Source organism: Lynx canadensis, chromosome B1 (assembly GCF_007474595.2).
Source record: "Lynx canadensis isolate LIC74 chromosome B1, mLynCan4.pri.v2, whole genome shotgun sequence".
NCBI classification, from domain to species: domain Eukaryota; kingdom Metazoa; phylum Chordata; class Mammalia; order Carnivora; family Felidae; genus Lynx; species Lynx canadensis.
Genome location: NC_044306.2, coordinates 76273573 through 76300447, shown reverse-complemented (window position 1 = coordinate 76300447; position 26875 = coordinate 76273573). Strand labels below are relative to the sequence as shown.

Here is a 26875-nt window from a genome sequence, read left to right as displayed (position 1 = left end):
CTTCTGCTGGGTGAGCCTCTGGGGTGGGTGGCATGGGAGGGGAGAGGCAGAGGTTTTTGGTTCAACAAGTTATCATATAGAATAATATGTCACTTCACCCTTGGGATATTACTTATGAACAGTGTGTCCTGAGGAAGTGCTGAGGGGATACTGTATGTGAAGCAGTAAACAAAATAAAGATCCTTACCTTCATGGAGCTTATAATCAATTCACTTATTAAATAATATGTATGTAAAATTTAAATATGTAAATTTTAAAGCAGGTTAGACAGTCATAAAGGTTATGAAAGGAAAGGGGCATCCGGAGTGCAGGGGCAGGAGGTGTGCTGTAATTTTCAACAGGGTAGTCAAGGAAATTTCACCAAGGAGTCATTTGAGCAAAGCCCTGCAGGAGGTGAGTGACTTAGCTACAAGGATCTAGGAAAAGAGCATTTCAAGCAGAGGGAACTGGAAGTATAAACGCAGGTCAGTGATTTCAGGAATAAGCTTGTTAACTTATTATTCTGGCCCACAGTGATTTAAAAGCAGGGTAGGCCGGGGCACCTGGGTGGCTCAGTCGCTTAAGCATCCATCTCTTGATTTCAGCTCAGATCATGATCTCACAGTAGTGAGATAGAGTCCCGTGTTGGGCTCTGCACTGGGCATAAAGCCTGCTTGAGATTTCCTCTCTCTCTCTCTTTCTCAAATAAATAAATAAAAATAAAGGCAAGGTAGGCTGAAAGCAGCAAAAGGGTAACACTGCAAAATGCCAATTCAGTTAAAGAAAACAGTTCCTAATCCTCAAAAGCATCTGAAGGCATCATTGTGTTTGCAAACTAATATACTTGATATTCCTGATGACAACCTTGAATCTTCAGTAAAAGTCAAGTTATGTTTCATGTATGCTGCTAAAAGAAGACAGTGTGTAATTTTCAAGATTCACACTAATGGGCAGACATTTATAAAAAGTTTCTAAAAATTTGGCCTTTAACACAAATCTGAGAAATATTTCAGTATCCCACATACTTAAATATGTGGAAAGCCTCTCCTCTCAGTGAATCCAGACATAAGATGCATTATTATATATTAAAGATATGCTGTCTTTCTTAGGGTCTTGCCCATGCTCTTCTCCCAAAAAGAAAGACCTGCCGTCAGATGAGTGGTCTCTTATTAGACTGCTGAGTTTGAAACTGGGACGGGATGGAGGATGGAGGCTGGGAGGACCTGGGTCCCAGGAATGGATGGGAGTTTGAGGATGATGAGAAGATGAGGACCAGAGGAACAAGACACCCAGTGTGCCACACTTGCCTCTCTCTTCTTTTTCTAGTGTGTGGATGACCCGTATACTCAGGCCGTGTCGTGGGTGGCCATGACGCTGTTGCAGGGCATTGGCCAGTCAGTGTGCACTTGCACCAGGCCCATGTCTGTGGAGGGTCTCTCATCGGTGACAGTGGACACTGACAGCAGCACACTGCATAAAAATGTGAGTCCTAGCTGGTGGCTAGCACACAGATAGGTTCTCAACAAATACTATACTTGAATGACTTTATGAATGAACCAACAGACATATGGAAGTGGTAAGAGGGGTAGGCACAAGGAAATCCAACATCACCTTGGACTAGGGATAGGATGTAAAGGTAGAGAAAGAAATGATGGAGAAAGGCACTATATTAAAAACTTCTCTGGGGCGCCTGGGTGGCGCAGTCGGTTAAGCCTCCGACTTCAGCCAGGTCACGATCTCGCGGTCCGTGAGTTTGAGCCCCGCGTCAGGCTCTGGGCTGATGGCTCGGAGCCTGGAGCTTGTTTCCGATTCTGTGTCTCCCTCTCTCTCTGCCCCTCCCCCGTTCATGCTCTGTCTCTCTCTGTCCCAAAATAAATAAAAAACGTTGAAAAAAAAATTAAAAAAAAAACAAAAAACTTCTCTTACTTTGTGCCAGATCACTTCCTCAACATCAGCCAGGGAATCTTAAGTTTTTCTGGGTCACAAACACAATCTGAGCGGTCTCTCAGAGCCACTGCTGTAAGAGAAGCAAGATGCCACGCAGTGAGTAGCAGCAGGGAGAGGCCTGTGTGAAACTAACAACTCCAGCCAACAGCTAGTGAAGACCTGAAGCCTGCCAACATAAGGGAGTTTGGAAACAGATCCTCCTGAAATCGAGTCTTGAGATGATGGCAGCCCACCCTGATTAGAGTCTTGTGAGAAATCTTAAGCCAGAGGCTCACACCTGATTCATGACCCACAGAAACAGTGAGATAAATGTTTGGTTTTTTAAGCCTCTAGGCTTTATGGTAACCTGTTATGCAACAACAAATAGCTTATATATTTAGAAATCAAAACAGCAGGGCTTTTCAATGACAATACTGAAAGCTCAAAGGAAATACAGCAATAACTTCAAAATGCTGAAAGAAAATTATTTCCAACCCAGAATTCGGCCCATATGCAGAGTACTGATCAAGTGTGGGACAGAAACAAGATATTTTCAAATCTACAAAGCAGCAAAAATGTTACCTCTCAAAAAAAAAAGTTACTTCTCATGCACACCTTCTCAGAAAGCCCTAGGAAAATGTGCTTCATCAAAATAAAGGAGAGAAAAATAGGAAAACATGGAATACAGAAAAAAGGGGATACAACACAGAACAGAATCCCCAACCCCCCAAAATGGGAGAAAATGCAGGATCAAACTCTAGCCATAAGCATATGAGGAGACCACAAGAGACAGGAGACAACAAAAGAAAGAATAGTTAGGAAGACAGGAAAGGAGAAAAGCAACAAACCAGCCCTGGTACAAGCTGGAAGTAGCCTGGTTAATTCTAGGGTCTCTTACCATCCTTTCTCACCTAGAGACTTTGCGCTACACATAGGCAGCTTGTTCTCAACCAGCTGTAGCACCTAAGCATGCTTCACTTTTATTCTCCCTTTCTCTTCCCCTTAGGAGCTGGATTCTTTTGTTATATATGGTATGGCTGGGATCAATTCACACCACTCAAACCAAAGTGTGAAGCATCATGTATTCAAAATTATTATCCATCCCCAATTTCAACATATAACTGCAGACATCACCTTGTTGAAACTGGTCTCTAAAAAAAAAAAAAAAAAGAAACTGGTCTCTAGAGTCACCTTTTACTTCTTTCATCTTGCCCACCTGCTTGCCCCACATTACAAAGCGGTTGACACTTCCAGGCTCTTGCTGGGTGACTGGATGGCAAAAGGTTATGGAAAGTGAAGGTGAGAATGGGTAGAGAAAGGGGTTTTATCCACCATCCTCTTGTACCCACTTCAGAACATCTGCATTTTAGGCATACCATTACTATTTCAAGTTATTTTTTTTAATAAACCCCAACTTATTGATACTATATATAAGTCTTCAAATGTCTTTTTTCACATATGCTTACTTAATTTACTCTTATATCCTGCCTAGAGTCTAGCTATAGCTGCAAGAACAGATACTAACAATTTGAACACATAATTACCTCTTTGAAACAAAGGTTAACAAACCTGATCTAAGTTTGGAGAGTCTAGTGTTTGTGAAAATCTGTTTTTAAAGTGTTGTGTCAACTCTTTCCCAGTGAAGACAAGAAGTGATCTGGGAGCAGACGAATGGGAAAGCAAGAAGTTTTAGAGTACTTCAAATACTCACATCTTTACTTAATCAAACTGTATCAGAATTTCTCTTTATTTAGAACACCAGGAATACCCCACATTGGCATATTAGAAAAACATTAAAACAAATGGAAATAATTTTGAATCATTCATTGTTCTAGATTAGCTTTACCAAAAAAAAAAAATCTTCCACTAATAAATATGATTAGAAAGTGAGGGGGCACCTGGGAGACTCAATTGGCTGAATGTCCGACTTCGGCTCAGGTCATGATCTCGCTGTTTGGGAGGTGGATCCCCGCGTTGGGCTGTGATGACAGCTCAGAACCTGGAGCCTGCTTCTGATTCTGTGTCTCCCTCTCTTTCTGCCTGGCCCCCTTCAAAAATAAATGTTAAAAATTTTTAAAAAGAAAAAAAGAAAATGATTGTATTCTGCTTTTGGATTCCCATTCAGGGATTTCCACAAATCACAACTGAATGTTGTCCTTGCCACTTTCCAGATTGCTTTTCCTTTCATTCCTGTCTGTCTTTACAGATAGTGATTACCCTTCCACATTCCAGGAAGCAAAAATAACAATCTTTGCCTGTCAGGCCTGTGAACTCTACAACCCAACTGGCTCCATGTTGCCAGAGTTAGACCAAGTCATCAAAGAAGATGAGATATGTGCTGGTCATTCAACTAACAAGAAGGATAGCTGCAAGGTTAGGGTTCACTCTTTTTGTTTTTTTAAGGAGGCCTTAATTTAGATCCAAGTTTTCCTGTAGACAACAGTAGATTGGGAATTAGAAGACAAAGGGTCTGACGATAATTCTTGTGTTATGCTGAACAAGTCACTTAACCTTTACCGATTGATTTAATCTCTTCAAGTTTTGATCTAAACAAACGCAAACCATTGGTTACTGGGTTTCCACAGACATGTATATTTTTATAAATATATTAGCAGGCTGACACAGAATTGCCAACTTAATTTTTTTTTCAAGTAAGAACATTTCACTCTACACTTAAAAGATGTCATTCCACTGTCTCCTGATCGTAAGTGTCCAAGGGGAAATCATCCATCATTTGTGTCTTCCTCCACTTAATGAATGCATTGTGTTGTTTTGCTATGGCTCTTTTCAATAAAATTACCTTCATATTTGATTATCAGAAGTTTGTGATGTGCTAGGTATGATTTTCTTTGTATTTATCCTATTTAGGATTCACTGATTTTTTGGTTTTTGCTTTCATCAAAACTTGAGAATTTTTCATTCGCAATTTCTTCAAATATTTGGCTTCATTTCTCTCTTTTCCTCTTCTGGTTGAAATAGAAAAATGTAAGTAACACCTTTTGATATTTTCACATAGAGTCTCTGATACTGTTTTATTTTTACCTAGTTCTGCTCTTCAAATTGGATACTTTTAAATTAATCTATATTCAAGATCATTGCCTCTTCTCCCTATCATCTACAATTTAGTGTTAAGTTCATCCAGTGAAATTTTTCTTTCAGATATTTTATTTTTTAGTCCTAGAATGACCATTTGGTTTCATTTCCTTTCCCTCTCTCTTCCTCTCTTTCTCCTCACACAGACATTTTTCTGTATCTCTGCCAACAGATATCTGTATCTCTTGATATCCTATCTGTATATTCACTACCTTCAAATCAAACAACAATAGAACGTGTATGGTTTCACACCCACCAGGATAACTATAATCAAGGTAGATAATAACCAAGAGTTGATGAGGATGTGGATAAATCAGAACCTTCATACACCTTGGAATATTGTCTAGCAGTTCTTCAAAAGGTTAAATATAGAATTACCATATTACCCAGGAATTCCACTCTGGGTAGACACGCAAGAGAAATAAAAACATATGTCCACGGAAAAAATTTTGCATGAATGTTCACTGCAGCATTATTCATAATAGCCACAAAGAAAAAATGATCCAAATACCTATCAACTGATGACTAGATAAACAAAATGTGGGATATCCATATAATGGAATATTATTCAAGCCATAAAAAGGAATGGAGCATTGATATCTGCTACAACAAGGATGAACCTTGAAATGAATGTGTTAAATGAAAGAATACAGACACAAAACATCATATATTATATGGTTCCATTTATACAGTATGTCCAGAAATTGCAGATCCACAGAGGCAGAAAGATTACCAGTTGGCCTAGGGCTGGGAGGAAATGAGGGTGACTATTAATGGGTATGGGGTCTCTTGGAGGTGATGAAAATGTTCCAAAATGGGTTGTGGTGATGGGTGAACAACATTTGAATGTACTAAAAAATACTGAATTGTATACTTTAAATGGGTGAACTGTATAGTATATGAATTATATTGCAATAAAGCTGTTAGAAAAGAGACAGCAAGATTGAGAGACATACCATCACCTACTATCACTATCATTTTATATAAGAAAGGATCACTTTAACACTAAAAAAAAAAAAAGGCAATAAGAACCTAAGAATAGAATAATAAGGACAGTTCATTCAAATGAAATAAATTTACCTTAAGGGAAAAAATTCATCACATTAATTTCTCTTTTATATCACAGATGAGTATTTTGAAACTATGGCTATAATTTAGCTAAGGTCTTTGCCAATCTCAAATTCCATGATTTTAGAATTCCCTCCATGATCTTTCCCTGATACAGTAACAAGTCTAGCTCCTTCCAGAGTTCTCCAGCTCCATGGGTTCCACTGCCCCATTCTAAGGAACTCTCCACGTCTTGTGACCACTCTCCTCTTCAAGGTCCTTTTTCACTATACTCATGAACTTTATCTTTCCTTAGGGTGATTCTGGAGGGCCTCTGTGATGTCATATTAATGGTGTATGGATCCAGATAGGATTGGTAAGCTGGGGAACGGGCTGTGCTACATCTCTCCCTGGAGTCTACACCAGTGTGATCTACTATCAAAAATTATTAAGACCACTATCCCAAGAGCTGAGGTCGTGGATGCCAACGATTTGGACTGATCTGACCTCCTGTTCCTTATCGTACTGCTCTCTCTAGCTCTCCTGGGACCCTTCTGTGCCTTTGCGCCTAACATTTTACCAGGAGAGTAGACAGTGTAGCTAAAGCCTCTAAGTACAGGGCTAGGGTGGGAATACATACAGACTAAGCCCCAGGAGCAGAAAACTCACAGGAGAGTCACTGGGAACTCTTGATTACTTCATTAAAATAATTTGAAATGATTTTGTTTTTGAGGTTCTTTACTCTGGAAGTATGTTTTAGAGGTCGAATAGCTGAGAAACAAGGCTGCCACTTCTGTACATGGCATTCTTTGTCCCTATGAATCTTGCAAGGCAAGAAAGATACCTTCTATAAATAAGTAATTATGAACACAAAATGGCTAGTGGAGAAGCAGGCAAGAGAAAAAGTATCTGTGAAGGCAAAAGGGAAAGTCCTCAAGGAAATACATTAAGAGTTTACTTTGTGCCCCTGGTTGGCATTATGGGCTTCTTACCTTGTCTATACTCCTTGCTTCCTCTACTATTCTATACTTTGCTTATGTAGCAAAGGATGGAATAAAAAATGTGCATATGTAAATCAGCTCTGTATTTTTCTGAGTTTTACTTTTGGAAATACCAATGTGACCTACTACCAAAAAAATGGATTAATGCCATGATCTCAAGAGCCGAGGTCTTAGGTTTCAATAATTTGCACCCTGTCCAGGTTGTTTAATGTTATTTCAACAATAAAGTACTAAAAAAAAAAAAAAAAAAAAAAAAACAAAAAAGTACTTTACATGCTTCATAAGGGCAGGATTACATCTCTTGTTGAACTAGCATGCTTCTTTTTGCTAAACCATCCCATTTCCTTCTTTGCCTAGGCTTCCAGGAGCCCGGAGCTAAGTTACACACTCAATTTCAGTAGTCACCTTTATCCTAGATTATGTAGGATAATTCCATTCACATCCCTTATTTAAATAACATCCTTCATTTCTCCTTTGAATGAACTTAAGTTTTACTGCATCTGTGTCTTTCATGGTGAATCAACTTTCAAAAACAATTTTTTGAAAAAACAAAACAAAGTATTTTAGAGAAATAAGTACCTTTAATAGGAAATGAGGGTAGCTTTGGACACTTAAAATCTTTGCTAGCCCTTAACCCCATCTCTCTTCTAGACTGCCACTATGGCTCCTAACTGGCACTCCCACGTCCTTTCTCTCACTTACACCCTTGCTCAACTCCCATTTATTCTCCACAGCATTCAGACCAGTGTAAAAAATAAAGATTTTTAAATACTCCTCTCCCCCCTTTCCCGTGCTTATAGCACTTTTTCAAAAACAACTTATTGCTCACAGAATAAAGACGAAACCCTTAAGAGGGCTTACAAAAGCTCTGCAGGTTCTAAATCCAGACTGCTTCTTCAGCAGTGCTCCACCCTGCTCTCCATCCTTTCAATTTTTCAAATGCTCCAAACCCCACCTTAGCCCTGGACTTCTGCATCTGCTAATCCTTCTACCCTATTGTCTTTGCCTAGCTAATTCTTACTATGCCTCAGATCTCAATTCAACCTTTACTCAAGGAAGCTGTCCCCATCTCTCCTGACCAGAACAAACCCATTACATATTCTCATAGCATTATGGAACCCTCCTTCATAGGGCTCAACACAGCTATAATTTATTATTTGTGTAACTGTCTTCTTAATGTGTGTCTTACCAAAACATAAGAATTTTTGTTTCTGGCAACCACTGTATCCTAGTATCAATAAATATTTATTGAATAAATGAATGAATGAATAATAATCACCAACCTCTTTGTTTCCCCAGCTGAGAACCTGGGTATTTTGTTTATGGAGGTAGCCCAGAACCTGACACAATGTCTTACACAAAGCAGATTTTCAAATATTAAAGAATGAAGGAAAGAATGTTTCAGCCTCGTTCTCTTTCTCACATCTCTTCACCCATAACAAACAAAGGAGAGAAAAGAGCATGTAAAAGAGGTAAATTGAAAGGTTTCTGGAGGCAAGAATTTAAGTGAGACAACCTCTGGAATGACACAGAGGGCAAAGCAAAATGGCAACTGAGAAAAAAGTACAAGAGAAAAAGAAGGGGCAAGAAAGGAAAACAGGAGAAAGGACAGACTAAAATCAAAACAGGAAGAGAAAGCACACAATGTATGAGCCAAGACAACACAGCAAAAGGACATAAAGAAGGTCAAGAAAGCCAAAATACTACTACTTCCTAATCATTTCTCCAGAGCCTCAGGAAGCACCTGTTCTACAGCATGGGATTTGGCACAATTTTTCTCAGGAACCAGGAAGTAAAACTTCAAACTTTTAGAGGGATCAGCCCACCCAAGGGGAAAGAAAAGGATACTGAAAGAAGACGACCATATGACCTCTATCTGCTTCTCTTTTATTTTTATCAGACTTTCCTATATGTGACATTATAATAAACATTTATTTTGCATTTGGTTATTGTCCCTCTCCCCCAGTGGAAAGTAAGCTCCTTGAAGGCAGGCTCGGTGTGTTGAATGTACTGCAGTATCCTCAGTGCCTAGAACCCAGTGGGCACTTAATACTGCTGAGTGCATGCTGACATCCTAGCTGATGCATATTCAGACTAACCAGGAGAAGGAATCTGTTGGGGGTGGATTTCACTTTAGATAGGGGGCCAGGGAAATCTAAAAAGTTGACATTACACAGAGGCCTGCATAAAGGAGGACAGAAAAAACAACAACAACCTGAGAAAGAACATTCCAGGTAGTGTAAATGGCAAGTACAAAGGTTTGGAGCTGGAAGTATGCTAGATGTGTGTGAGGAAGAACAAAGAGGTCACCGCTGGAACACTGTGAGCAAAGAGCGAGAAGAATATGAACTGAGACCAGAGAGTGTGCTGAGGGCAAGTCCTACAGAGCCTGGAAGGCCCCAGTAAGGACTCCGAGTTTTATTCTCAGTGCAGTGAGAAGGGACTGGAGGGCTAAGAGCAGGGGAATGATGAAAGAATAGAAAATCCCATACCACAGCTCATGGGAGTATACAGAAACCATGAGGGGGCTACAATGGTAGAGAGGGTAGTCAGGTGGTTGCAGAGTTAGACAAGAAGCAGAGAGAATGAGAATCTGATAGCAATGTACTAATGAGCAAAACACTAGAGGGCTGCATACAGTACCCTGGAACATCAGTGAAGAAGGTTTGATTCCCTTAAGGCTGTGGGTTATCCCTATTCTCTATCTGCATTACCCTTTCAACAGAGCCCCACCAACCAAGGTTAAGAAAAACACAATCCTGAGTTTCTTACCATCTACTTTATAATTCATCATTAAGACACCTACTTAACTTCCTATTATTTTTTTTTCCTTCTTACCCAGACCACTGTTCTTCTCAATACTTCATCCCACTTCTACCTCAAGGCCTTATCTTACCTGTCCTCTATACCTGGAATACCCTTCTTTCATAAACCTTAATCCACTTATTTCTGTCCATTCATTAAGAAAAGGAGGTAGTGGGGCACCTGGGTGGCCTAGTCTGTTAAGCATCTGACTCTGGATTTCGGGTCAGGTCATTATCTCATGGTTCAGAGTATCGAGCCCCGTGTGGGGCTGAGACAGCAGCATGGAGCCTGCTTGGGATTCTCTCTGTCCCTCTCCTGCTCATGTGCTCTCTCTCTAAAGATAAATAAACATTAAAAAAAAAAAAAGGAGGTATGGAAAGGACCCTAATAAGTGGTTTTAAAAATTAATAGGAAATGGGGGGGGGCTATATGGTGCGTGAATCATATCTCATTAAAGCTATTTTTTAAAAATGGACAGGGAGGGGCCCTTGGGTGGCTCAGTCAGTTAAGCATCCGACTTTGGCTTAGGTCATGACTTCATGGCTCATGAGTTCAAGCCCCCATCAGACTCTGTGCTGACAACTCAGAGCCTGAAGCCTGCTTCAGATCTGTGAGTGTGAGTGTGTGAGTGTGTGAGTGTGTGAGTGTGTGTGTGTGTGTGTCTATCCCTCCCCTGCTAGTACTCTGTCTCTTGAAAAAAATGAATAAATATCAAAAAAAATTTTTTTGTTAATCGACAGGAAATTGTTCTCCTTTTAAACAGAAAGTCTGTAATGTATTTAGGACTCTTTAAGATATTGTAAATAATTCTTATGACTGTATTTCAAAAAAAGGCTCACACTAACTACATACATTTTGTTCCAAATGCTTTTAAAGCACAGGGTGCCTGGGTGGCTCAGTCGGTTAAGCATCCAACTCTTGATTTCAGCTCAGGTCACGATCTCACAGTTCATGGATTCCTTTCATCAGGCTCTGTGCTGACAGTGTGGATCCTGCTTGGGATTCTCTCTCTCTCTCTCTCTCTCTCTCTCTCTCTTTCTCCCCCTCTCTCTCTGTTCCCCCACTTGTGCTCTCTCTCTCTCCCTCAAAATAAAGAACTTAAAAATTTTGTTTAAAAATGCTAAAACACAAAATGTAAAGTTTAACCCAATATATCACATAGCACCTGGTACACATTACTGAAGGAAAAAAAAAATCAATAAACATTTGTATTCACAGAACTAAAATGTCAAGTACTTACTGTTAACAAATTTAGTCAATGATACCACAAATGACCCAGTGGGTCAAAAGTAAATAGGGACATCTTTACACCTTGTTTTAGAGGGGGGCTCAGCAGCATTTCTGCTTTAAAATCGATTTTAATTTCTAGAATACTTTATTCCTTGGAATATCTGATTTAATATGCTCCAACTTTCACTTTCACATCTTAAGGAATTTAACTAAGGTGGGATTTGCTAAGGTCACATTTAACAAATAAAGCAGTACACTGAGGCTGCTAAAAATCCAATCCACAATTTTGTTCCCTAACAGTGGGGGGGAAGTTATATAGTTATTTCCCAGATCTTCTACTAATGTTAACAAATGAACTTCTTCAAGTAATCACACGTTTTTCTATATTTCACTAAATTGTAAAGTCACCCACAAAATATGGGGACATTATGGAAAAAGAATTCAAAATAATAAAATGTGCAAGTTGTATTTTGATGTTATTTCAACAGTGGTTATTTTATCTTTTCAGATACTTGACTTCATTCTGAAGCTATAATATCCTCCCCACCATGTGTGACCATGTATAGTTTATTTACATCCTAGAAACCAGCTACTTGAGAATTTTATTAAACATATTCTGGGTTGCCTGGGTGGCTCAGTCGGTTCAGTGTCCAACTTTGGAGCAGGTCAGGATCTCGTAGTTCATGAGTTCGAGCTCTGCATCAGACTCTGTGCTGACAGCTCAGAGCCTGAAGCCTGCTTTGGATTCTGTGTCTCCTTCTCTCTGCCCCTTCCCCACTCGCACTCTGTCTCTCTTTCTCTCTCAAAAATAAACATTAAAAAATTTTTAAACAAGACATATTTTTTCAAGGGGTCCTTGGGCGGCTCAATCAGTTAAGCATCCAACTCTTGATTTCTGCTTAGATCATGTTCCCACAGTTGTGGGATCAAGCCCTACATTAGTCTCTGTGCTGAGCATACAGCCTATTTGAGAAATTCTCTCTCCCTCCCTCCTTCTGCCCATCTCCCCTGTTCTCTCTCTCCCAAAGGTAAAAAAATAATAATTAAAAAAACCACATTCCTCCTTCAGGAAGGGGAGGACAGGGAAGGAGTCACTCAAAATAACAAGAGGTTAATTATATTCCCTACTACCAACAGTTAAGAGAAAGTGTTCACTATCCTAAGAATAAAAAAGATTAAAATATTTAATTGGAAGTTACAATTGGCTTTCACGATAAATAATCACCAAATTCTCTGACCCAAATTCTCTCCATGGCCTTTTCTACGTAAGCATTCGCTTCCCCTCTCCATGTGGTTGGAATAAAGTGACTGGAGTCTAGTCCTGTAGCACGTTTGCCACTCTCATGACACCTAGCCCACACTACCTTCTACCATAATTAACTATGAACACCCAGGAGTGAAAAGAGTAAGATAGGATGAGGGCCTAGGGCTCCAAAATGCTAAAAGCTTCTGATTTTAGTGCAAACTAGTGAGAAGAGGACAGATTCTAGATGCAGTTGAGTAGAAGTGAAATAATACTTAGACTGGATTTGGATATGATATGGTAGATTGGATGTAGATGGTAAGAATGAGAGAATGGTAACTGGGATAGAAGGATGGGAAAGATAAGGATTTGAAAAGAGAAACCAAGAATGACTCCTAGGTTACTGGCCTCAGAATAGTCATACTATTAAAAGAAACGAGGATGGCTGGAGGAAGAACAGATTTCAGAGCTATCTAATCCAGTGGTAGACTGAACTCCTCCAAGGATGTCAATGTTGTAATCCCCAGAACCTGTGACTACTGTTACCTTATCTGGTAAAAGACACTCTGCCTACATAATTAAGTTAAACATCTTGTGATGGAGAGATTATCCTAGATTATCTGGGTGAGACCAATATAATCACAAATCTTACTGTAAAGGAATGCAGGAAAGTCAGAGTCTGAGGTACTTACTGACTATGCAGAAGACACAAGGGCTGAACCAGAAGAGAGAGAGGAGCAAAGATGCTGGCTGCTGGATTTGAGGATTGAGCAAAGGACTACAAGCCAAGGAATACAGTCAGCCTCTACAAGTTAAAAAAGGCAAAGATACAATTCTCCCCTTGAGCCTGCAGATAGAACGCAGCCCTACTGACACCTTGATTTGAGCCCACTGAAACGGATTTCAGACTTCTGACCTCCAGAACTGTGGGACAATAGATTGCTGTTGTTTGAAGCCACTGAAGTCATACAAATTTGTTACAGCAGAACACATTCACATTAGATTTGAGATGCCTATTAGATACCCAAGTAAGTAAAGATGCTGAGCAGGCAGTCTGGAGCTCAGAGAGGGCAAGTCTAGAGAAATAAATTCACAAGAATCTGTTTGAAGTATTATGGACCTCTTTCTTGCCCACAGCACTCTAATCCTGCACCCCAAAGAAAGCGCCCATGCACACACATATTTTTTCATATAATTAAAGACATTCATGGATCCCTATATTCATTCATAGAACGTACTGAATATTGTAAGTAACCACAAGGCAGCATATCCTAACCCTGATAAGACTGTTCCCCCGCTAAGGAGGAGGAAATCAAGTAACTTCATTTATTTTTTTTTATTTTTAATTTAAAAAAATTTTTTTAACGTTTTATTTATTTTTGAGACAAGGAGAGACAGAGCATGAACAGGGGAGGGTCAGAGAGAGGGAGACACAGAATCCGAAACAGGCTCCAGGCTCTGAGCTGTCAGCACAGAGCCCGACGCAGAGCTCGAACTCACGGACCACGAGATCATGACCTGAGCCAAAGTCGGCCGCTTAACCGACTGAGCCACCCAGGCGCCCCAAGTAACTTCATTTAAAAAAAATATATTAGGGGCACCTGGGTGGCTCAGTCAGTTGAACATCCAACTTCAGGTCAGGTCATGATCTCATGCTCGTGAGCTCAAGCCTCATGTTGGGCTCTAGGCTGACAGCTCAGAGCCTGTAGTCTGCTTTATATTCTGTGTCTCCATCTCTCTCTGTCCCTCCCCTGCTCATGCTCACTTTCTCCCTCTCAAATATAAGTAAACGTTTTTATTTTAAAAATCTTAAAAATTTTTCCCAGTTCCGCTTATTAAAAAAAGTAAAAATGTTACAGAAATATCTAACATAGAAAGTTCAAACCCCTATGTAACTACTGTGTTCATCACTACCAGCTTCTACGCTCCTCATGCTTAAGGATGTGGTCAAGATGCCTCTGACTCCTTTTTAACTGTTTATACAGATGTACAGTTGTGTTTTCTTTAACCTTGCCTTTAAAAAAAAAAAAAATCAAGCCTGCTTTTTAAAATTAGCTTATGATAAGAGAAAGCTATGGTTACATCTGCAAAGTGTCAGAGTTGAGAGACATTTGATTTATTTTATTAATAATTCCATATAACTAGGCTAGGTAAAAAGAAGGGTAATCGTTGATCAAAGAAATTTTGTGTCAATGAATTTTTTAAATAATGAAAACATTTGGCCTTAAAAACTAAAATGAGTAGATCATCTTCAAAGGCGAGTATCTGGATGTTAGGAGAAATCTCATATTCCCTTATGAGTTCAATGAAGCTATTTTTATTTCTGAAACACAGACCTAACATGAAAGACCTCAAGTAGAAAGTATTTTTAAAACTGCCTTTTTTTTCACATTCTTTTTGTCCAGAAGCTGCTGAGTTGGTATCACAAGGAAAAATATGTTAGCTCACTAAACGAGGTCCAATAAGTGACTAGTTCCAAATGGGCACATTTTAAACTTCTAAAAGCAGGTTACAGAGAAAGCAATATAAAACCAATGTCAGCCTACCTTTCTTTGAAGCTCATCAGGACTAACCAAGCTCCTCCAAGAAGGAACAACCCATTAAGCATCAGGATAGGAGCACCCTGCTGTTGGATCATGCTCAAAACTGGACATAGTCAGCTTTGCACAATATTTTTTAAGTGTTTGTATCTCTACAAGTGGAAAAACATCTACCAAAAACTGTGTGTATTCATAAAATAGGCTCTAGAAAAATCTCTCCAGAAGAAAGACTGTATTTTTCCAGCCACGACAATAAGCTAAGCATAACAGGATAGGTCTGGGAATTCCCAGGAAAAAAAAGTACAAGGCCACATTAAGAAATTTGAGCTTTAAGGGAAGGATACAATGCACATGACATTGAGAGATTTTAACGCAGGAGAATAACATAATCAGTTTGCATTTTAGAAAAATCACTTTGAAAGATGTGCAGAGAACGCGTTACAGAAAAGCAAATCTGGAGGTAGAAAGGCTACATGCAAGGCTGTTGTGAATGGTAAGAGACATCTGGACTAGGATGGCAGCAATGAGGATGGGGAACAGGATCAAGAGCTACATAGAAAACATATTTAATAAAATTTGGTAACTAATTACATATAAGTAATCACAGTGAGGGAGGAGGTTAAGAACTTTATTCGGGTTTCAGGGGAAGAAATATAGGTTAAAGACCTCAAGAGTTGCAAAAAAAAAAAAAAAGAAGAAGAAAGAAAAAAACCAGACACATTACATTCTTACAGTGAGCATTTATTTAATAAGCAAATTGAATTACAATATATTCCAAAAGCTCAATGCGCCAATTTCTAGTTACAAAAGTTCATGAAAAATAACACACAAAGAATCTTAAAACCAAGTTTTTGCCATAGTTCCAATTTGTTCACACTAGCGAACCTTTTAAGAAGGCTGTGGTAGACGATGTTGCCAATGACTCACTGCTCTCCCTGAGGGATTATCCACCCACTCAAGGTACCAGGTGACTTGCAGGGCCTCCTGCAGAAAGACTTCACTTCCCTGCCCACTAACACTGTTGGCCAAAGAAATGTGAGTAGAAGTAATATAAGCTACTTCTGAATAGAAGTTTTAAAAGGTGGCACATGATTTGTCCATTGTTCTTTTTCCCAGTTAAGAGATTGCTCCTTCAGCCAGAATCCCAGAATGAAGAAGACAAGTAAGGCTGGGCTACAGCTCACCAGCTGAATATAACTTATATAAGATATTGAGCTCTAGAGGTTGTTTGTAACCCCAGCATTAAAAACAAAACATGACAGATTTATGACAGATATAGGTGTCTAACAAATAACAATGTATGATCTGTTTGTTTTCCCTTTTCCAGTTGAAGTTTTCTGGTGATCTGCTAAGAAGCAATCTGATGGCTAAAAAAACAAAAAACAAAAAAAATCTTTTAAACGGGAAGGAAATGTGATAGTCTGTTGCAGCAAACTTTTTCCATAAAGGGCTAGACAGCAAATATTTTAGGCTCAAGGGCCACACTGACTGTTACAACTATTCAATTCCATAGATACAGAACAAAAGCAGGCACAGACAATATGTAAATGAATGAGCATGGCTGTGTTACAATAAAACTTTATTTACAAAAACAGTGAGTCAGATTTGCTTCACAGGAGCATAGTTTCAAGATCACTGGACTAATTCCTTCCTATTATCAATGAGAAATTTGAGACCCAGAAAATTAAATCAAGGTCATACAACTGGTTAGTGGCAAGTTGAGCATCAGAATGTAGATCTCACGAGTCTAGTCCTCTAGAAAAGGTTCTTTTGGGTCACAAGATGGAGATGAGACACACAGGAAAATATAAGTCAGCTTAGGGTAGGTTTTGATTATATCAAATAGCTTTCAACAGTTTGGTTATAAATAAGGATTTGCTTTTCAAGTGATTATGGCTTTCATAAAAAAAAAAATGAAAATTCTAAGATTGAATAGGTGAACAAATGATGAATTAGCCAGTGTTTGAAAAATTATCTTCACAGGAAACACAATTATGTACCTCCTTCCTGCTATCATGTTCTCACTTTATCAATCATTTCATCAACAGGACAGCATTTGCTATATGATTATTGCAGTAACTCATTTTAAGGCTATTTTTTTAAGTGTAATAGGAACAACAAATACACTAGACTGGCAGACAATGATTTCACGTCGTATTTTAAATTTATTTCTTAAAGTAATACTCACTGGAAGAAACTCAAACAATACAGAAATATATAAAGTGACACACTCTATGCCCTCCTCAATTCCACTCCCCAGAATATTAACACATGACTGATTTATAGCAATCATGACACTGCAATAAAGCTACTTTCCCATTTTTTTAAGAAAATTTTTTAACATTTATTTATTATTGAGAGACAGAGAGAGACAGCATGAGCATGGGATGGGCAGAGAGAGAAAGAGACACAGAATCCAAAGCAGGCTCCAGGCTCTGAGCACAGCACAGAGCCCGATGTGGGGCTCGAACTCACAAACTGGGAGATCGTGACCTGAGCTGAAGTTGGATGCGTAACCGACTGAGCCACCCAGGCGCCCCAACTACTTTCCCTTTTAACAACAAAGAGAATATGGAGTTCCCCTGGCCAAATATCCTTTAGAAATCATGGTTTAAAAAGCAACAGAGAGATTAAAGGTTGTCTATGGCCTGGAAAAGCATGCTACCTATGCAAGGTTTAAAATGGAGGATCTTGGGGCCACCAGCATGGCTCAGTCAGTTAAGCATCTGACTCTTGATTTCAGTTCAGGTCATGATCTCATGGTTTGTGGGGTCAAGCCTGGCATCAGGTGCTGTGCGAACAGCACAGGAGCCTGCTTGGGATTCCCCTGCCCTGCTCTTTCTCTCTCAAAATAAATAAACATTTAAAAAAATTAAATAGAGGGTTGTGACCCCCCATTACTGTAACCAAATAAATGAGGCTCCTGAAATACTTTGATAACGCTACAGTAGGATATATAGACACTTCAAAATGAGTAAGAATATCCGTACCTTCTAATTTGGTATTTAGTAGGAAAACTTGGGCTAACTTGCTCATAAAAACACTGACAATCTCAGATTTTGTTTAAATCCAAATTTGAGTAACATCAATGAAAATGGCAGAGTCAAGACCTCCCTCCAAAAGTCTGTCCTCTGTAAAATCAATAAAAAACTGGCAGAAACTAGCAGAACCAACCCTTCTGGAAACCAACCAAAAGCTTGCAGTAACCTCTTATTGCACTTAAGTCCAATGAAACACTTAAAAACTAGCTGAATTTTAGTTACAGTAATAAGCTTTGTAGCATTTTAATCTACTGTCACCCTACCCCCATTCTCCAGCTTAGTGGTAGCCTTGAAAATAATAGCTTGCCTTCCTAGTACCAGGGGAGGAAAAAAAAAAAAAAAAAAAAAAGGAGTAGAACAGACTTCATTCAGCAAAGAGATGTAATACAGTTGACCCTTCAACAATGTGGGGGCTAAGGATGCCGACCCCCACGCAGTCAAAAATCCACATGGGGGCGCCTGGGGAGCTCAGCAAAGCATCTGACTTCAGGTCAGGTCATGATCTCAGTCCGTGATTTTGAGCCGCACATCAGGCTCTGCACTGACAGTTGAGCCTGGATCCTGCTACAGATTCTGTGTGCCTCTCTCTTTCAGACCCTCCCTGCCTCTCAAAAATAAATACACATTAAAAAAAAAAAATCCACAAAGAACTTTTGACTCCCCTGAAACTTAACTACTAAAAGCCTACTGTTGACCAGAAGCCTTATGACATAAACAGTCTATTAACATATACTGTATTATATACTGTATTCTTTTTTTTTTTAATGTTTATTTTTGAGAGAGAGCAAGTGGGAGAGGGGCAGAGAAGAGGAAGACAGAATCCCAAGCAGCTCCACCCTGTCTGCGCAGAGCCGGACATGAGGCTCAAACTCACTAACTGGGAGACCATGACCTGAACAGAAATCAAGTCAGACTTTTAACTGACTGAGCCACCCAGGTGCCTCTATACTGTATTCTTATAATGAAGTAAGCTAAAGAAAATGTTATTAAGAAAATAGAGAAAATACTTTTATAGTACTATACTGATCAGAAAAAAATCTGTGTACAAGTAGAACCACACCTGTGTTGCTCAAGGGTCAACTGCAATTTGTTTTGACATGGTGGGTGACTGCGTTTGAAGACTTGCACAAAAGACTTGCCTTTACCTTGCTTAACTCAGAACTCTCTTCAAAGTGCTAAAAAGTGGCTAGCTGGAGGAATTTGTTTTAAATATTTACAGGTAAATACATACATTAGTTGCGGCTGCATGAGACTACTGATAACAGTTGGGGAAACAACATACTAACCAAAGATGTTGGGAGGAAAGCCCGGAGAATGAAATGCTTTGGGGAATGAGGGCTTTGAAAAGATCCTGCGTACTCCTGGGGACCTAGAAGGCCATGTGCATTCCCAGGGTGGGCGCATGCTCAGAAAAGATGTGAGAAGGCCCTAAACTCTTCTCTCTGGCTGATCCCCAGCTCTGCACATGCAGGAAGTGAAAGCTAAACAAAGTTGTACACTAACTGCATGGCTGAGTGTTGAAAATGTGCTGTCATACACACAAAGAGCCCATGGAAAGGACTGGGAGATGTGGGGGAGAGGAGGGATCTAGACATTTAACGAAACTATCTAATCAGTGACCAATAAGGTAATGAAACTGAGACTTCAGTGCCACACATCACAAAGAATATATACTTCACAAAATTAGTTCAGAAAAGTCAGTAAACAAACAACATCCGAAATAAGCATCAATAATAAACACTGGGGTGGGAAAAGAATCTGATTTCCAGAGTTGCTACACTGCAATATTCAAAATGTCCAATTTTCAGGGCGCCTGGTTGTCTCAGTGGGTTGTGCGTCCGACTTCGGCTCAGGTCAGGATCTTGCTGTCCGTGGGTTTGAGCTCCATGTTGGGCTCTGTGCTGACAGCTCAGAGGCTGGAGCCTGCTTCAGATTCTGTGTCTCCCTTTCTGTCCCTCTCCAGCTTGCACTCTGTCTCTCTCTTTCAAAAGCGAATAAATGCTTTAAAAAAAATTTTTAAATAAATGAAAATGTCCAATTTTCAACAAAAAATTACAAGGGATGCAAAGAAACAAGAAAGCATGGCCCACACACTGGGGAAAAAAGCAATCAATATAAATGGTTCTTGTAGAAGCACAGACACTGAACTTCCTAGACCAACACTTCAAATCAGCTATTTTCAATACATTCACAGAGCTAAAGACACTGTTAATAGAATGGAAAAAGAAAAGCTGCAGACTAGGAGAAATATTTTCAAATTTCATATCCAACAAAAGATATGAATACAAAATATATGAAGAACTCTTAAAAACTCCACACTATGGAAACAACCAACCTAATTTTAAAATGTGCAAAGATTAGAACATTTTCCCAAAGATGATATATAAGCAATTAGCCACATGAAAAGATGCTCAACATCATTATCCATTAAGGAAATGCACATTAAAGCCACAATAAAATATCACTACACATCTATCAGAATAGCTAAAACAAGAAAAACCTGACAATACCAAGTGCTGATGAGGATGTGGAGCAAATGGAACTCTCATACATATGGTGATGATGCAAATTGGCATAGCACCACTCTGGAAAACAGTTTGGCAGTTTCTTACAAACTTAACATACACTTACCATATGACCTAGCAAACTGATATCTAGCTACTTAAACCAGAGAAATAAAAACTTTTATTTGTACAAAGACCTATATGTGAATATTTATAAGCAGCTTATTCATAATCTCCAAAAACCAAAAAGAACCTAAATATCCCTCATCAGGTAAATGGATAAACTGTGGTACATTCCTAGAATTCTACTCAGCAGTAAAATGGAAGAAACTATCGATACGATGTAACAATATGAATGAATCTCTATAACGTTGTGTGGCGTGAAAGAAGCCAGTCCTAAATGTCAGATACTTTATGATCCCATTGATACCATATTCTGGAAAAGAGACAAAGAATACATCAGTGGTTGCCAGGGGTTAGGAGTGTAGGGAAGGTTTAACTACGAGGAGCAACACAGGAATTTCAAGGTGATCAAAGTGTTCTGTATCCTGACTGGTGGTAGGCACAAGAATCTATACACGTACTATAACTCATAGAAGGATGCATCAAAAAAGAAGTCAATGTTACTGTATATACACTTTTAAAAAAATTTTAATGTTTATTTATTTTTGAGAAACAGAGAGAGAGCACGAGTGGGGGAGGAGCAGAGAGCGAGGGAGACACAGAATCCGAAGCAGGCTCCAGGCTCCAAGCTGTCAGCACAGACCCCAACATGGGGCTCGAACTCACAAACCGTGAGATCATGACCTGTGCCAAAGTCAGACATTTAACCGACTGAGGTACCCAGGTGCCCCAATAAAATTTTAAATTAAAGGAGAAAAAAGACTGCAGGGGTTCAAAGCCTAGTTCCACTTAATTTCTTTGCCTCATTTTTCTCATTTTAAAAACAGAATCTGGGGTACCTGGATGGCTCAGTAGGTTACGACTCTTGGTTTTGGCTTGGGTCACGATCTCATGGTTCGTGAGCTCAAGCCCTGACTCTTGGGATTCTCTCTCTCCCTCTCTCTGCCCCTGCCCCTCCCACCATGGTGCTCTTTCCATCTCAAAATAATAAACAAACAACAACAACAACAACAACAACAACAACAACAACAAAAACCCAGAATCTGCCTTTGTGTTTATTAGGAGGATTGCCATGAGTTCCTGACATATATTAAGCACTAAACAAGTGACTGATAAATGTTTTGCTCAAACATGCTAGAAAGTTGGTACTTTTAAAAAACCTACTACAGTACTAAGAAATCTAGTTTTCAATTAAAAGAGCAAAGAATTAAAGAATATTGGAATTAAAACCCTTAATTCCTCATTATCACTAAACATTCTTTGGAAACCTATGAGGTGATTAGTACCAAATTCCATTCTGCAAAGTGTGAACCTATGTAAAACCTCTGAACATGAGTGGCTCTATTTTAAGGACTAAAACCTCATCCTGTTCTTTGAAACAGTAACTACACTAGACTATTGAACTGAGCAAAAAAAGCATATGACTGAGCACAAGACTATTACACCTATATTCTTTTTTTTAATTGTTTTAATGTTTATTTATTATTTTGAGAGAGAGACAGACAGAGCATGAGTGGGGGAGGGGCAGAGAGAGACAAACACAGAATCCAAAGCAGGCTCCAGGCTCTGAACTGTCAGCACAGAGTCCGATACAGGCCTCGAACTCACACCACGAGATCATGACCTGAGTCGAAGTTGGATGCTTAACCTGAGCCACCCAGGTGGCCCACACCTATACTCTTGATAAAAAAAAAAAAAAAGGCACTGCAGAAAATATTTTCCTAATAACTGTACTCAGAATATTAATTAACTGCTATGTGCCCAGAAAACTAATTGTAAAATGTAATTATACCTTCCAATAATAATTTTTGGAAAACAATTTGTGTTAAGTTTCCCAACATTTCCACAAATTGGTAATAAAGACCCCTGGCTTTCACTCCTCTTACTTTGGGTTGCTATCGGAACCTGTGCTCCCTGAACTGCAATTCTTAAACCCCAAATAAACTCTTTTGTTTTATTTCAGCGCTTCCTCTCTTGTCGGTGAACCGAAGTTTACAGAACCCTTGTGCTCAAGGAGCTACGAAAAAGTTTGTTCCAAGTACTACGTTAAGTACTCATCATTCTATTTAACACTAACAGCAAAATGCTCTCATGAAGGCTTAGTACTAAAGGTTCATTATCACTGCCCCTCTCCTAGAGAGGTTGTCAAATCGCTACCTCCTTTTCACAAGTTGGGGAACGTTCGCAACGCTGGACTTGACGCTTGCTTTGATGCCCTACATCCCATTTGTCTGTTGCCTTGTCGGTCAATCCTTCCTCAAAGATCTTTAACATCTTCCACATCCATCCTCCACAGCATTCCCTACGTACACGGGGTTTGGAACTTAAGAAGCGGCAGCTGCTGCAAGTAACAGCGACCCCGATCTTCCCAGTGTTGCCCTCCTTACCTGAAAATTAGCCTCCTTTTCTTGGTCAAGTATCCAAATCTATGTTTGAACTTTAAAAGCGGGCTCAATCGGGACCCAAGATGGCGGCGCCATCTGCCGGAAGCAGCCGCTAGGCCAGAGAACCCACAACCCCCTGCGGAGGCCCTGCCACGCCCACCCACCGTGCCCGAGGGTTCAACACCCCTCGGAGGCCTAGAAGACCCAGAAGGGAGGCCATTCGGAAGGACTCCCAGCTCTGGACTTGACATCCATTTGCTTCCTTTTCAGCCCAAAGCCTGGTACCAGCCTTACTGATGATACCAAAGCTCTTAAACCAGAAAGGAAACAGGAAAACGTGAAGATCTTTAGCGTCAGGGCCTACGGTCTCTTCTCAATAGGGTAGGCCATGGACAGAGTAGGAATTTACTTTCCATCATTGTGTATAAAAGGATTTGCTCAAAATGAAATGTAATTAAATAATAAATGCATTAAATCATTTCCTAAGAGTTCAATTCTATTCTATTTTGCAGCTACGTATTGAATATATGTGCCAGTCACTGTTCTGAGTTATGAGGCCATAACAATGAAAAAACGTTAAGTCTCTCCCCTCGTGGAACTCATTACTAGAAGTCAGAGCATTCGGGTCATACATGGAGTCTGCCAATTTTACCCTCTTCATTCTAATAAACCTCTTAACATCCCCCAGATCCAAAGGCCTGATAGAAGCAGCTGCAGGTGATTCTCAACTCTCCTCTGCAGGTACTCCAGGCCCTACCGTATATACCCCTCAAGTTCCTAGGATAAGGGATCGGGGATGGGTCCAAAAAGGTAGCTATCTATAGTTTGCCCTGCGCCTCTGAAGTAATGTGGCCTGAGAACCCTGCCCACAAGGGTGCAGGACAGTGGCTGGCCAACTTACTTAAAGCCTCTTTCTTGGAGAGGCTGACTGTAAGAAAAACAAGAGAGAGCCAGTTATTCAGTAACTTCAGAAACCATGGAAGTAGACAGAAGTAAACTATGTCACAAAAATGGTGGTGTCACTGACATACGAGTAACAGTTATCCCAACTCACAAAGAAATGTTCTCTGGAGTAGCTGTTTACTATCCGTTTCCCAGAGCTACTCTTATTCACAAAGGACTGCTGAAGCTATTTCCTTGGTCTTCCAACTAACTTACCTATGTATCCTTATAATAAGCCGTCATCAGCTGTGTTTAGCCAAACAGACCTCTATTTCTTGCACTCTAAGAAACATAACTATCACATATATTGCTTTCCCGTTACTTCAACGATAGTGTCTTACAACATTCTTTATGTGCAGCCTCGTTATTCTACAAGATAACACAGGATTAAATAAAATCCCTATATAAAATGCATGGTGGATTCTGTTTGACTACAAGTCATCACAACATGAATTACGTATGAGGAAAACATGTAACAATTCAAGTTACAAAAAATCACACTGAAACCACTCAACATCACATTCTTTAATAGGACACTAAGCCAGTGAGTCTCACCTTCAAAACTCCCAACTATTCCAGAAGGAATTAATCAGGAAATCTGACAATGGGGTCAGGTGCATATGTCTTTTTTAAAGCTCTCCACCTGATTCTGATGCCCAGACAGTGTTAAGAGCCCCAGCACTGAGGTGCAGAGGTAACTGTGGGCATTGTTACTCAAAATGTGGTCCAGGGACCAAGAGCAGCAGCAGCATCACCTGGAGCTTGTTAGAAATGCAGAAATCTCAGGCTCCATCCCAAACCTATCAAATTAGGCATCACATTTGTTAAGATCTCCAGGTGACTTGTAGGCATATGGTATATTAAAGTTTGAGAAGCACCATTGCTACCGAAATGTGAAAAATACTCCATACCATGTTACAAAGTTGAATATCTCAAGAAATTTTCTAAGAAGAAACAGGAATAGAACAGTACAGGAGGTGAAATGTTTCCGATACTAGGCATTTCACGTTATTAAGCATCTAATTAAGAGTAATATTCAAATGCAATTCTTATTCCAAATGAATTCTACTTCCAAACCACACCCTCCACTGGCAATAGTTATACTTCAACTGAGTAACACAAATGTACTTTATAATCCCAGATAGCTCCAGTTATCTCCACTCTGTGGGGTGCGGGGAGTTCTTGTGGGGAAATAAAGAAACAAGGGGTGTAGTGACAAAAAAGGGATCATTTACATGGGTGGCCCCATGCTGGAGGCCTTCCAGTTTTTTGTGAACACCCCTGTAATAGTTTCAAAGAACTATCTGGAAATGATGATTTTTATTGCTAGAAAAATTCTCCCCATGTTATGCAAACATTTCCTTCTGTGCCCCTTGTTCTTTGGCTAGCTCTCAGAGCAAAAGCATTTAGTTACCTTCCAGTATACTGATTCCTTGATTAATGCATCTTCAGGAAACAATGCTCCAGTACAATAAAAGCAGCCATATCAAACACAAATGAACTCTGCATCCTAAGCGGCAGCCCTGGCACAAAATATAGGGCTCATCAGTAATGCAATTGTTAAGCTACTCATAGGTATCAGAGTAGGGACAAAATCACCTCCCTTCACAGCTTCCATTTATTTATTCCCTGAGAAATATTCAAACCTGGCAATAAGCAAAATGACAACATTAGAAAATTGCTTTCAGATTCTATAGGTTTCCTATAGAATGTCCTAGGAAGACCATGACCCTCTTTAAGAACTATACATCACACAAGACAACTTGGAAGTTCACAAACACGTTCCCTATAATAAACTTATAGAGAATGAATAATTCCCATTCAAAAGATGCAAAAGGAGGGGGGTGGCTCTAAGTGATCTATCCAAGGTCACATTATAATAAAGAACAAAACAGCAACAAGAATCTAGGTACCCTAAGGTAACTTCCTATTATTAAAATGCATTAAGCCTCGTGGTAAGAAGAGAAAATAAAATCAAGTTAGAATTTTCATCGGTCAGGAATTGCATTCAGCTACTAGTTGTACAGGCCTAAGATAATAGTGGCTTTAACCAGACAATTTATGTTTTCTCAAATAAAGGAGGAGGCAGGCGATCAAAAAGCACATATGATGACTCTGTTATCACCAAGAACTAAGATTCCATTGATTTTTCTGCTCCACCATTCTCAGTGCATGACTTCCATCCTCAAGGTAACCTCATGGCCTGGGATGGCTGCTGTGAGCTACACCTCCTTATTCCTGGTAGGAGAGGGAAGGAAGGGCAAAAAAGGATATTCTGTACAGCCAAGTCCCCTTGAAAGCACTTTCCTAGAAACCCCAATAGACTTTTACTTGCATTTCATTAGTAGGCTGGGAGAAGTTTCCTAGGTGGGCACATTGCCACATTTGGCAATACAGGGTTCCAATGACTAAGGAAGAAAGGGATGAATACTGGGTAGGCAACTAGGAGTCTCTGCCATTTCCTAGCTGTGTGACCTTGAGTAGATTATTTACCCCTTCTAGGTCTCATGTTCCTCATGTTTAAAAATGATGGGCAGAGGGGAATACAGAGAGAGAGAGAGAGAGAGAGAGAGAGAGAGAGAGAGAGAATATGAACCTCAAGCAGGCTCCATGCTCAGCACGGAGCCCAAAACGGGCTCAATCCCACAACCATGGGATCATAACCTGAGCCAAAATCAAGAGTCGGACACTCAACCGACTGAGTCACCCAGGGGCCCCATTTGCCTTTCCTTTCTTATTATGAAATGAAATTACGTGCTTGACATCAGCACACACCAGATATTCTGGACAGAATTAGGGAATAGGAATTGAGCTTATATTCCCCCCAAAGGCAGGGTCTAAAGACAATCCCAATGCAGATATTTACAGAGCCTCAAGAAACGAAGGAGACATTACAACAGGAATGGTATCTCCCACGCAGAGGAATTCCAAAAAAATTATGTAGTATTCTGCTCTCTAGAAGGTGGAGCATAACTCCTTCCTCCTATGTGCGGGCTGTGCATAGTCATTTCCTTCAC

The 26875-nt window shown here is 39.8% G+C and overlaps 2 protein-coding genes across 2 annotated transcripts in view; one reads left to right on the top strand and one right to left on the bottom strand.

Moving 5' to 3' along the window:
• Positions 1-6636, top strand: part of PRSS48 (serine protease 48) — a 47512-nt gene extending 40876 nt beyond the window's left edge. The window contains 7 exon segments of the mRNA XM_030311975.1: positions 1306-1475; positions 2912-2958; positions 2961-3052; positions 3093-3204; positions 4112-4278; positions 6362-6488; positions 6491-6636. Of these exon segments, the coding sequence (XP_030167835.1) occupies positions 1306-1475; positions 2912-2958; positions 2961-3052; positions 3093-3204; positions 4112-4278; positions 6362-6488; positions 6491-6636 (861 nt within the window).
• SH3D19 (SH3 domain containing 19) overlaps positions 1-26875 on the bottom strand; it is a 187246-nt gene that overhangs the window by 149953 nt on the left and 10418 nt on the right. The window lies entirely within an intron of this gene.